The sequence below is a fragment of the Lethenteron reissneri genome, unplaced genomic scaffold (genome assembly GCF_015708825.2).
Source record: "Lethenteron reissneri isolate LAM-NWPU_2019-01 unplaced genomic scaffold, ASM1570882v1 scaffold_1624, whole genome shotgun sequence".
Classification (NCBI taxonomy): Eukaryota; Metazoa; Chordata; class Hyperoartia; order Petromyzontiformes; family Petromyzontidae; genus Lethenteron; species Lethenteron reissneri.
Window position 1 is genome coordinate 75,255 of NW_026891360.1, and position 13,459 is coordinate 88,713.

Genomic DNA, 13,459 nt, shown 5'->3' on the forward strand with positions numbered 1-13,459 from the left:
ATAAAGAATAAGTATAATGCGTGAAAGTAAATTGTTTAACAGTAAATTATGAATATGCGTGGCAGCAAACTTAATAGAAAAGATTGAAAAAGATATTCTCCTATGAAAGACGCGGGGATCGATGGTGCAATAGTTTGTATGGGAAGCGCGGAGCGGCGCGGGGAAATTAATAAATAGCAAAGTTAACAAAAGACGAAAAAAAACGACATTAAAGGTGACGGATAAAAAAATACTGACATGCCTATTGCCATGGCGGGGCACGGTACGTGGCTCCGGGCAAATGGCTCGCAAGCGAGCGTACACAGACGGACAGAGAATTGTGGAGTAGGACGTTTGGCTGGTAATTGAATCGAGCATAAGCGAAACGTCCTACTCTGAAATGGTATTTTTTGTGGTTTGACGCTTGAACACACCGGTGGGCTAAACCAGTGAACTATTAGTGTTTTATGAAGGGGACACTTTTGTAGTGATTGGCCGTGTGGGGTGGTGGAGGGTTACAACACATTAATAAAGAAGGCGATGTAAAGGAAATAATGTTGTTTTTGAATAATGGTTGGCAAAGCGTACGTGTTACATAATGAGTGACTTTACTTATTAAGCAGGCTACAGTGTACATTATAGAGTGGCAGTACGCTCACCCAGCTGAATGACAATTAGTACAGTGAAGATGGAAAGAATCGATTTTTGGCGCGTGTGGTTGAAACATAATGGCGCGTGGGGTTTAAACATAAGGATACAGTTGTTTTTTAATCAGAAATGTTAATTGTAGTGTTTGAACGCTTGAACACAGCGGTGGCGTAAAGCAGTGAACTATGATTGTTTTATCAACGGGACACTTTTGTACTGATTGTCCGTGTGGGGTGGTGGAGTGTTACAACACATTAATAAATAAGGCGATCTAAAGGCAATAACGGTGTTTATGAATAATGTTAGCGAAAGCCTACGTGTTACCAATTGACTAACTTTATTTAAGAACCAGGCTACAGTCCACATTATAGACTGGCAGTACACCCACTGTGCTTCATAAGCAGTGCACTGACCGAATGTAATAAGCAGGCTACAGTGTACGTAATATACTGGCAGTCCGCTCAGCCAGCTGAATGAGTATTTGCACAGTGACCTTAGAAAGAATATATTTTTTGCGCGTCGGGTTAAAAAGTAATTAGACAGTTGTTTTGTCATTGCTATGTAATGTAGAAAAGATTTGTTAAGAGTAAAAATGTATTTTCCTCCCGGGCAACGCTGTGTATAGCGACTTAATACGACAAAGTCGTCGCTTGACTTGGATCCACCACGGCGGCAAAACCGACATACATACACACACAGACATACACACATACACACACATACATACACACACATACACACAAACACATACACACAGACATACACATACACGCAAACACACACATACATGCACATAAACACATACACAATACACACACACATACATGCAGACACAGACAGACACATAACACACATACATACACACACATACATACACAGAAACACATACACACACATACATAGACACACACATACATACACACAAACACATGCACACACGTACATACACACATACATAGAGACACGCAGACATACACATAAAGACATAAAAAAAACCCACATACATACACACACACATACACACAAACACATACATACACATACATACACACATACATAGAGACACACAGACATACACATAAACACAAACACACACACACATGACCCGGCTTTGCCGGGGACTTGGATCCACGATGCCCCGCCGCCTTTGTCTCCCCAGTGACGATGTTCACACACGACAGCAGTTACGCTTTTGAGGCTGAGTGGACCTAGGGGAGGGCCAGGTCCGTTTCAAATAATCGTCAGCGGTGGTGGGCGTGAGTTGGAATCGAACTGGGGTCGCTCAAGCAGCTTAATGACTGTTTGTACAAAGAACATATAAAGAATCGATTATAATAAGCAGGCAAGAGTCCACATTATAGACTGCCAGTACACGCACTCAGCTTCATAAGCAGGCTAGAGTGTACATGATAGAGTGGCAGTACGCTCACCGAGCTTAATAAGCAGGCTACAGTGTACATGATAGACTGGCAGTACGCTCACCCAGCTTAATGAGTATTTGTACAGTGAACATTAAAGTGATCGATTGTTGGCGCGTTGGGTTTAAAAGTAATATTAATAGCACACATTGTGGTGGGGGTGTAGTGAAGAGTAGGAAAAACTTTGATGAATTTACCTCAGAGTGGCGTGGTGGGTGTCGAGGCCTAGTAGCGTGCAAAGCCTGCGGCCTCGCCTAAAATTGTGGGCTTGGAAGAGGCAGGGTACGGGTGGCGTTCCTTCCCCCCCCCCTAGCGCTCCAACAATACTGTGTAATGGCTAATATTTAATTAAATACGGAGCTTATGAAAGTGGCGAAGGCGTGGCTAGCCGTTGGCAGGGGCAACCGCCGTCCAATGAAACTGCAGCCCTTGGCGAAGGCGTGGCTAGCCGTTGCCAGGTCCAATGAAAGCTGCGAAGGCGTGGCTAGCCGTTGCCAGGGGCAACCGCCGTCCAATGAAAGTGCAGTCCACACACACACACACAGACACACAGACATGAACGATTTTATATATATAGACTAGCTGTACTACCCGGCTTCGCCCGGGACTTGTATCCACCACGGCCGGCCGCCTTTGTCTCCCCAGTGGCGATGTTAATACGCCACACCAGTTACTCGTTTGAGGCTGAGTCGACCTATGTGAGGTTCAAATAATCTTGATCGGTGGTGGCCATGAGCGGGAATCTAACTCGGTTCGCCGGGTTGGTAGCGCAGCGTAGCGTTAACCACTACACCCACCGCTCCTCACACACACAGACGCACACACACACAGACACACGCAGAAACACACAGACAGACACAGACAGACACAAAGACAGCACGCTAACCACTACACTACCGCTCCCCACACACCACACACGCAGACACACACACAGAACACACACACAGACAGACACACACACACAGACACACAGACAGCACGCTAACCACTACACTACCGCTCCCCACACACCACACACGCACACACACAGACACACACACAGACACACACACAGACACACACACACAGACACACACACACAGACACACACACACACAGACACACACAGGCAGCACGCTAAGCACTACACTACCGTTCCTCCTACACACCACACACGCACACACACAGACACACACACACAGACACACACACACAGACACACACACACAGACACACACACACAGACACACACACACGACACACACACACAGACACACACACACAGACACACACACACATAGACACAGGCAGTACGCTAAGCACTACACTACCGTTCCCCTACACAACACACGCGCGCAGGCGTCCATAGGTACACATACACGCGCTTGCTGCAGACACACACATACACACACATACATAACCGCACATACACACAAACACATACACACCATGCATACACACAAACATACACATACATACAACACACACATACATACACACAAACACATACACAATACACACACACATACATACAGACACACACATACATACACACAACACATACGACACCATACATACACACTACATACAGACACACAGACATACACATAAACACATACACACATAGTCATGACCCGGCTTTGCCCGGGACTTGTATCCACCACGCCCGGCCGCCTTTGTCTCCCCAGTGGCGATGTTAATACGCCACACCAGTTACTCGTTTTGAGGCTGAGTCCCTCCCTCGCCACTCTGCCTCCCTCGCCACTCTGCCTCCCTCGCCACTCTGTAGAGGACGTGAAATTTGTATGAATTTACCTCAGAGTGGCGTGTTGGGTGTCGAGGCCTAGCACCGTGCAGAGCCTCCCGCCTTGCCTGATTTTCCCACCCGGCGAACGCTGGGTACGGGTGCCGGTCCCCCCCCCCCCCCCCGCGCTATTAAAAATGGCGTCCACCCCGCGGAGAAAAGTTGCTACTCGTTGCCAGGGGCAACCGCCGTCCAATGAAAGCGGCGAAGGCGTGGCTAGCCGTTGCCAGGGGCAACCGCCGTCCAATGAAAGTGCAGTCCACACACACACACACAGACACACAGACATGAACGATTTTATATATATAGACTAGCTGTACTACCCGGCTTCGCCCGGGACTTGTATCCACCACGGCCGGCCGCCTTTGTCTCCCCAGTGGCGATGTTAATACGCCACAGCAGTTACTCGTTTGAGGCTGAGTCGACCTATGTGAGGTTCAAATAATCTTGATCGGTGGTGGCCATGAGCGGGAATCTAACTCGGTTCGCCGGGTTGGTAGCGCAGCGTAGCGTTAACCACTACACCCACCGCTCCTCACACACACAGACGCACACACACACAGACACACGCAGAAACACACAGACAGACACAGACAGACACAAAGACAGCACGCTAACCACTACACTACCGCTCCCCACACACCACACACGCAGACACACACACAGAACACACACACAGACAGACACACACACACAGACACACAGACAGCACGCTAACCACTACACTACCGCTCCCCACACACCACACACGCACACACACAGACACACACACAGACACACACACAGACACACACACACAGACACACACACACACAGACACACACACACACAGACACACACAGGCAGCACGCTAAGCACTACACTACCGTTCCTCCTACACACCACACACGCACACACACAGACACACACACACAGACACACACACACAGACACACACACACAGACACACACACACAGACACACACACACACACATAGACACAGGCAGTACGCTAAGCACTACACTACCGTTCCCCCTACACAACACACGCGCGCGCGTCCATAGGTACACATACACGCGCTTGCTGCAGACACACACATACACACACATACATAACCGCACATACACACAAACACATACACACACATGCATACACACAAACATACACATACATACAAACACACACATACATACACACAAACACATACACAATACACACACACATACATACAGACACACACATACATACACACAAACACATACAGACACATACATACACACATACATACAGACACAGAGACATACACATAAACACATACACACATAGTCATGACCCGGCTTTGCCCGGGACTTGTATCCACCACGCCCGGCCGCCTTTGTCTCCCCAGTGGCGATGTTAATACGCCACACGAGTTACTCGTTTTGAGGCTGAGTCCCTCCCTCGCCACTCTGCCTCCCTCGCCACTCTGCCTCCCTCGCCACTCTGTAGAGGACGTGAAATTTGTATGAATTTACCTCAGAGTGGCGTGTTGGGTGTCGAGGCCTAGCACCGTGCAGAGCCTCCCGCCTTGCCTGATTTTCCCACCCGGCGAACGCTGGGTACGGGTGCCGGTCCCCCCCCCCCCCGCGCTATTAAAAATGGCGTCCACCCTGCGGAGAAAAGTTGCTACTCGTTGCCAGGGGCAACCGCCGTCCAATGAAAGCGGCGAAGGCGTGGCTAGCCGTTGCCAGGGGCAACCGCCGTCCAATGAAAGTGCAGTCCACACACACACACACAGACACACAGACATGAACGATTTTATATATATAGATTGTAAAAAAATGTTTATTAATTAAAAAAAATTTTACCTACGTGACTTTACCGAAAAAACCTAAGAACATGAATCCTTGCAGTCACAAACGCTTCAAATCTAGAATCAATTAGCCCTCGTCGTCCCTAGACGGCGCTCTCTCATTACAGATGCAATGCCAGGCGATGCGATTGCAAGTGCCAAATCATTCTGCATTCGGATTTCAGCAAGGAGTCAGTTTGTCAGAAGTGTTTCTCTTCCGCCTGGAGCATCGAGAAAAATATTCCACCTTGTCCCCTTCTGATGTGGCCCATGATGTCATGTTTTTCGTTGGTCGTCGATTAACAGCGGTTTTCTTGATTCTACGTATCTTCGTAGCTCTTCAACGTTGTAGTTTTTTTCTCTCGTAAGGTCTGTATTAAGTAGATCAGGCTCATTCCGCTCTGGAGGTTGTACGCCTAACTGAAGCAGTGTCTAGTTATTGATGGCTAGACATTTATCTTCCAACAATATTGGCACCTCGTTAAAAACCTCCGGACAAAATTTCAAATGGAGCTTTGTGTTGTCTCTGCAGGCTTTTGCGACTATATCATCACTCACGGTTCCTCGATAGTTCTCCCACAGGCTGCTCGGGTTGGATGGGTTGCAGGTCGATAAGATGGCGAAAAGGCTTCTTATTTGCTCTGGAAAAGATGTTAACGCTGTTTCTGATAATGTAGTATCCCAGTTGTGATCATCTATTAAACTAAGCTTTTGGCAAGCTTCTCTATAAGTCTGACATACTTTTCGATTTAAAGCTTTCGTGACTGCAGGGATTCATCTTCTTGGTTCTTTCGGTAAAGTCATCACGTAGAAGGGAAATAATAAAATAATAAAAATAAAACGGAATTCAATAATTGTCACGACGTTTCGGCCACAACGCAAGCAGCCGTCCTCAGGTGAAGAACAGGTCTGTCGGGAAGACAGCGTCTGAATGAAACAGCACCAGGCTTGGAGCGTCTATTTAAGCTGCCGGGTTGGAGGGGGAAGAGCGCCTTGACATACGTCACCGTTTACAGTTTTTAGAGCTGCGAAAGAAGTTGGTCCTCGAACTGTGTGAAGTAGCATTCTGAGACAAGAAACATTCACCGTTGTTTGGGTGAACTGTGTAGACGTGTCCCAAGGCTTCGCTTGCAAACGCATCCTGTCCTGGAACTGGTACTCCATTTTTGCAGAAGACTTTGCTTGACGAATTCCAAGTGTAATATTGGGGAATCTCAGGATACAGCAATGTGCTCGCAGATGGTTCTTGTAGACAGAATTGAAAGAAGGCTGTCAAAGGATTTGTGTTTGGTGGTTCAGCGGCAACTAACCGGGCGTCGTCAGTTGTGAAGTCGGCTCTCTGGCCGTTCTCTAAATGAACAGTGAGGCGAACAACGGTGGGGTGGCGGTCGTGATTAGGAAAACTGAAAATCCGCCAAACTGCTTCATTACTACTGATGCACCTTCCCAACTGGTACCGAGAAACCTCGTCACGGCTGTTTTCACTCGCGAGTCCAAAAACAGCCATGTCGCTTCCCTTGTTGACATACTTGCAAATGTATTTGATGGATTTCACCGAGTTACAGTATTTCACATTAATGTGCGCCTGACACATTTTACAAAGAAGGGGAGACTATGGAACAACCCACCTGCTCACTTCGATATCCGTGTTGCCTCTAATCTTCAGTCTTGCTTCGTATCCACCATCTGCCGGAGCTCGCCTTCTACAGCGAGGATATCCATCGTCTCCAGTTTGTGTGTCTTTAATCAATTGCCTCGAATATTTCTTGCTGCACTTTCTGACCTTCGTACATGCTGCATTGACATTAAGGTTTCCACATGGCCCATGAATCATGTTTGCGGTCACTGCTGCAAGCAGATTTGGGTCTTCCTCTGGATTTGAAAACTCGGGAGATAAAACATCGATTTGGATTGGATGCATTTTTTCTTTCAGCCAGGTTAGAATACGAGCATGTGGGAGTCCTCGTTTCTGCCACTCAATTTAGTACATCCAGCATCTTATTGTTGGTTATAGGGCGAATGCCTCCAACTGACCAGTAGCGTCCTTCACGAGCCTCCTCCACAGAGGCCGATCTTGACACTGCTGGTACCAGTCACCGGCAAGTCCACTCAGCTCCACATCTTCCTGTACCATATCTCTTCTCTAGCCCGTGCCGCGCCCATTTCGCCCCCTCGATCCGGCCGAACAAAAGCTGTTTAGGCATGCGGTGGCTGGGCATACGGGCTACATGGCCCAGCCAACGCAATCTTGCCTGCCGGAGGAGCTCACCGATGGGACTTTATCCAGATCTTTTAAGGATTTTTGAGCTCACACAATCCAGCCTGGTTAAACCCAGGCAGGCCAGCCTAAATGTTTCTAACGTTTCGCAAGCGTGGAAAAGGGAGGGAATTACCATGGCCAAGAAGGCCTGAAGCTTCGTGCGGAGCGACAGACCAGGTAGCTTCCACACAGTGTTACGCAACCGATGAAAAGATAATGCTGCTTGACTGATGCGAGACCTCTGCTGTCAAACCGGATCCGGTCATGAGCACACTGCCCAGGTAAGGGAAACTCTCCACTCTGGACCGTGTACCCAAAGCAGCCATTGCAGCTGCATGAGCCATAGTCCTAAACCTCGTCCATTTCCGCTCGACATCTGGAGGAGTGGGGGACGATGGCAACCCCAGCCGCAAGCGATGATGAAATTCTCGCTTGCAACATCCATCAGCTAGCTGAGACCATGGGTGGGTATGTGGGTGGGTGGGAGAGTCATGGTGGTGATATATTAACTACTTCGCCTGGTATTCAAGAGGTTGTGGGTTCGAACCCGACCCTGATGCCTGTATATGTCCCTCCGTATTGAGAGGAGTTGGCTGCTATCAATGTGTAATGTGAGGGTACACCTGGGTGGTTGAATGGTCACACCTCGTTTATAATGATTGGCTCTACCGGTCCAGGCCCATAACCAATGGGGAGAGGAGTAGTGGCATGGCCCTGACGTAATGGGAAGGTGACACGTGGAAGTAGATGATTGGCCCTGCTGGCTTTAGCCACAGCCAATGGGGGGACGAGTCAGGGGCGTGGTCCTGGGACCGTAGGATGGAATCTGGAAGATTCCAGGGAGGTGACCCAGGACTGGCTGAAAGGCACCACGTGACCCAGGGATTAAAAGGGGTGGAGACCGGCAACACGTGGTCAGAACTGGAACGAAGGGAGACGCCACGCAGGAACGGGGGTCCAGAGCCTGCCACAGTCTCTCTCTCTATCCCTCCCTCTCACGCTGTCTGTCAACAGCGTGACGGAGTCAGATAGCAGAGGAGTCCGTATGATGGGAGCTGTGGAAGAAAGATAATAAACAAACCTGATTACACAATTTTTCAATTTAAAGCTTTCGTGACTGCAGGGATTCATCTTCTTGGTTCTTTCAGTAAAGTCACATAGAATGGAAATAAAATAATAAAAATAAAACATAATTAAATAATTCTCACGATGTTTCGGCCACAACGCAAGCAGACTCCTGTCTACTCGACAGACCTGCTCTCCACCTGAGGACGGCTGTTTGCGTTGTGGCCGAAACGTCGTGAGAATTATTTTATTGATTTTTATTATTTTATTATTTCCATTCTACATGACTTTACCGAAATAACCAAGAAGCTGATTCCAGAAGTTGCTTTCCGCGACCTTTATTACAGTAGCATCACGGGACAAGAAGTCGCAGCTTCTCGAGACGCTGGCCTTCCTCAAGAGATGCTGCGATAACAAGGTAATACCCATCGCTTTCACACTCACATCTGAAGAACTTGCATCTTGGAATCCCTGCCTCACTTGATACAGCAAATCTGGCTGTGACGGTCCCACCTGATGACGGAGACTTGTGTTGCCTCCGAAACGTCATTTATTATTTTATTTTTTATTAATTTTAATTTCATTCTTTACCTACGTGGTGACTTTACCGAAAAAACTAAGAGTATCACAGGACTCCTAATTTTTCCACGAGATTATAACCACGGCCTCTTACCATCGAAGGGGAACCACGGTGGATAGATGGGTTCGATATCGACTCTGACGATGTCTGCTGCTGTAGATTTGGAGTGTGTGTCTCTCATCATCATCATCACGGTGGCTAGGAGATGTTAACTACCTCGCCTGGTGTACAGGAGGTCGTGGGTTCGATCTCGACCCTGACGACGCCTGCTGCTGTATATTTGAAGATTGTATCTCTCTCTCATCATCATCACGGTGGCTAGGAGATGTTAACTACCTCGCCTGGTCTACAGGAGGTCGTGGGTTCCATCTCAAGCCTGACAATGCCTGCTGCTGTATGTTTGGGGAAAAAAACTCCGTGTCACGTGGGAGCGGAGATACTGAAATTTGATTGGCTCCAAGGCGGTTATGTCAATTTTAGAAAACGCGTTACAAAAAATGACCCAAATGGTATTCCGTAGTTAAGATTATTTCCCGACTCAATCTATCAGAATCGATCCGCGTCATAATTGTCAAATCGATTCTCTCCATTCTTTGAAGCCATTAACAAACGATTCTTAGATTCGGTAATCGATTGCGCCGCACAGCGGCTGGATCGTATCGCCCTTTATCCCACACGATCGACACGTGGTGGTTTTTTGTTGATTATTTTTGATTAATTTTGAAGCTATCTACGCGATTTTACCGAAAGCTTTAAACAAACCTCTATCGTGGTTATATTTCGTTGTCTGCGTTTATTGTCGTGTTTCTTAGCTTCCCCGCCGCTTTGCCAGATGGCTTCTCACATTTAGTGGCCATTCGTCGAATGAGAAATGGACAAGAATGCAGCAGGGACGTGTCCAGCCTCCGCTGAGAGACTGCGAGACATCGATGCTGGTCAGCACGGTAGCACCTCGGTGGCTGGGAGATGTTGACTACCTCGCCCGGTCTACAGGATGTCCTGAGTTAGATCATGTCCCTAAGAGATGTTGACTACCTCGCCTGGTCTACAGGGGGTCGTGGGTTCGATACCGACCCTCACACTGCCTGCTGCTGTGTTTGTGTGTGGCTGGGAGATGTTGACTACCTCGCCTGGTCTACAGGAGGTCGTGGGTTAGATCATGTCCCTAAGAGATGTTGACTACCTCGCCTGGTCTACAGGAGGTCGTGGGTTCGATACCGACCCTCACACTGCCTGCTGCTGTGTTTGTGTGTGGCTGGGAGATGTTGACTACCTCGCCTGGTCTACAGGAGGTCGTGGGTTAGATCATGTCCCTAAGAGATGTTGACTACCTCGCCTGGTCTACAGGATGTCCTGGGTTAGATCATGTCCCTAAGAGATGTTGACTACCTCGCCTGGTCTACAGGAGGTCGTGGGTTTGATACCGACCCTGACACTGCCTGCTGCTGTATTTGTGTGTGGCTGGGAGATGTTGACTACCTCGCCTGGTCTACAGGAGGTCGTGGGTTTGATACCGACCCTGACACTGCTTGCTGCTGTGTTTGTGTGTGGCTGGGAGATGTTGACTACCTCGCCTGGTCTACAGGAGGTCGTGGGTTCGATACCGACCCTCACACTACCTGCTGCTGTGTTTGTGTGTGGCTGGGAGATGTTGACTACCTCGCCTGGTATACAGGAGGTCGTGGGTTAGATCATGTCCCTAAGAGATGTTGACTACCTCGCCTGGTATACAGGAGGTCGTGGGTTCGATACCGACCCTGTAGAGATGTTGACTACCTCGCCTGGTCTACAGGAGGTTGTGGGTTCGATACCGACCCTCACACTGCCTGCTGCTGCTGTATATTTGGAGTTTGCGTGTTTCTCTCCCCGTGGTTGCGTGGATATTAATCATTGAACGAATGCGATTTTTTGCCATGTAACAATTACAGCTCAGGTTCTGTTGACGATTCAAACTGGGGGAGCCAGGGTCTGGCCAGGGGATGCGGAGCACTTGCAGCGGCACATCGGTCAAGGTGAGTGCCGTCGGCTCGCAGAGAATAACGCAACGGGATGTTGACTACCTCGCCCGGTACGCAGGAGGTCGTGGGTTTTGATTCCGACCCTGACACTTGCTGCTGTATATTTGGACTTGGCGTCTCTCTCCCCGTGGCGACGTGGATATTTTCTCCGGGTCCTCCGGGTTTTTCTCCCTACGTTTAGAATCGACATCAGCGACGCGTTTGAGAATATTTGTGCTGCTGCTCTGAATGTCCGCGTGATGATGATATTTGTGATGGCCAGGGTCGCTTCTAAAGAAGGGCTAAACAGCAGCTCAGTGGAGGGGGGGGGCCTTACACCTCGTTAAATAAACACATTTGTTTTAAGTTTTTAGTTTGTTGCGTGAGGCCTGACACCGTTAGTTAAGACCTCGTTGTCAAGACAAATCGCGTTGTTACGTTCCTGGTACGAGTGAGCATAGTGGGGGGTGGGCTTTGTCACGTCATCCACCACGTGCATTGAGGCCCTTTATAGACTGCTTTGTGACATCATCCACCACGTGGATTGGGGCCCTTTTACATAAAATACAGAAATGTATGTCTTTCACGACACAAACACAAACCCTCCATTGTATAATTGAACCTTCAGGTCAACGCCGACTCAAAGCCACGTGCGGGCACAACGAGGCTCCCCCCGCTCGCCGCCCATCCCGCCCGTTCGTGCCTTGGCAGGAGACGACAAGACGGCGAGCGGCCCCGGTGGCGTTGAGCGGCACGCGCGCCAGGAGCGCGGGAAGCGCTTCCGCCGGCACGTCCACCCGGTGAGGCGCTCCCAGACGCACACGGGCGACAAGCCGTACTCGTGCCAGGTGTGCGGCAAGGGGTTTACCGAGGGCTCCGCCTTGAAGAGGCACGTGAGGAAGCACACAGGCGAGAAGCCGCACGCGTGCCAGGAGTGCGGGAAAGGGTTTACCGAGGGCTCCACCTTGAAGAGGCACTCCCAGACGCACACGGGCGAGAAGCCGCATGCGTGCCAGGAGTGCGAAAAAGGGTTTACCGAAGGCTTCGCCTTGAAGAGGCACTCCCAGACGCACACGAGCGACAAGCCGCACGCGTGCCAGGAGTGCGGGAAAAGGTTCGTGCATGCCTTTACCTTGAAGAGGCACGCTAGGACTCACACGGGCGAGAAGCCGCACGTGTGCTCCGAGTGCGGCAAGGGGTTCACGCAGGCCTTCAACCTGCGCGTGCACGCGTGGACTCACACGGGCGAGTGGCCGTACGCTTGCTCCGAGTGCGGGAAAGGGTTCGCTCGGCACGGCCACCTCCGGCGGCATTCTGCGGCCCATGGGGAGAAGTCAGTCGTGGGAGGAGTCTAGGGTCTTCCCCCCCCCCCCCCCCCATCGTTTCGTGGTGCACTCCGGGATGCGCGTTGCAAGCATCGTGGAAACAAAGACGCTTTGAGAACTATGTACGCAGAGTTGTCCTTGACAGCCGATTGGCCTACACCCAGAGACGGCGATCCTTCACGGCCCTGTCTCTGCGCCGGAGTTAGGAGACCAGAGAACGGCGCCGGGTCAAGGACAAGCGGCGCGAGGGGCTCCAGGGTCCTGAGCTGGCTGGTCTTGGGTCTTGAGATGCGACTGGTCCCGATCGGCTGGGGAGGTCCCCTTTTATGCCCCTTTGCCCATCGTATTATAACGCTGTACATTACACATAGGGTGGTGACCAGCGACCTACTCTAGCTAACACACACACTTCTCTAACTCTCAGCTACTCCAGCGTGACCCAGCCAGGCGGTCCGCTGACTGGAGGCCTCGACTCTTCTCGGCGTCTTCACAATGCATCTTCATTCTCGGCACGGGCAGCCTCGAACCTCATGAGGAGGCTGCCTCCCTTCTAGAACCCTCTCGAAGCCCCCCCCCCCTGCTGTCCACGTGCC

At 50.0% G+C, this 13,459-nt stretch overlaps 1 protein-coding gene across 1 annotated transcript; it reads left to right on the top strand.

The window, feature by feature from the left end:
• Positions 1-249: 249 nt before the first annotated feature.
• Positions 250-12,896, top strand: LOC133362799 (zinc finger protein 239-like). Its single transcript, XM_061581743.1, has 2 exons — positions 250-262; positions 12,253-12,896. Exons 1-2 carry the CDS (start codon positions 250-252, stop codon positions 12,894-12,896), a joined length of 657 nt encoding a protein of 218 aa, XP_061437727.1.
• Positions 12,897-13,459: the final 563 nt, after the last annotated feature.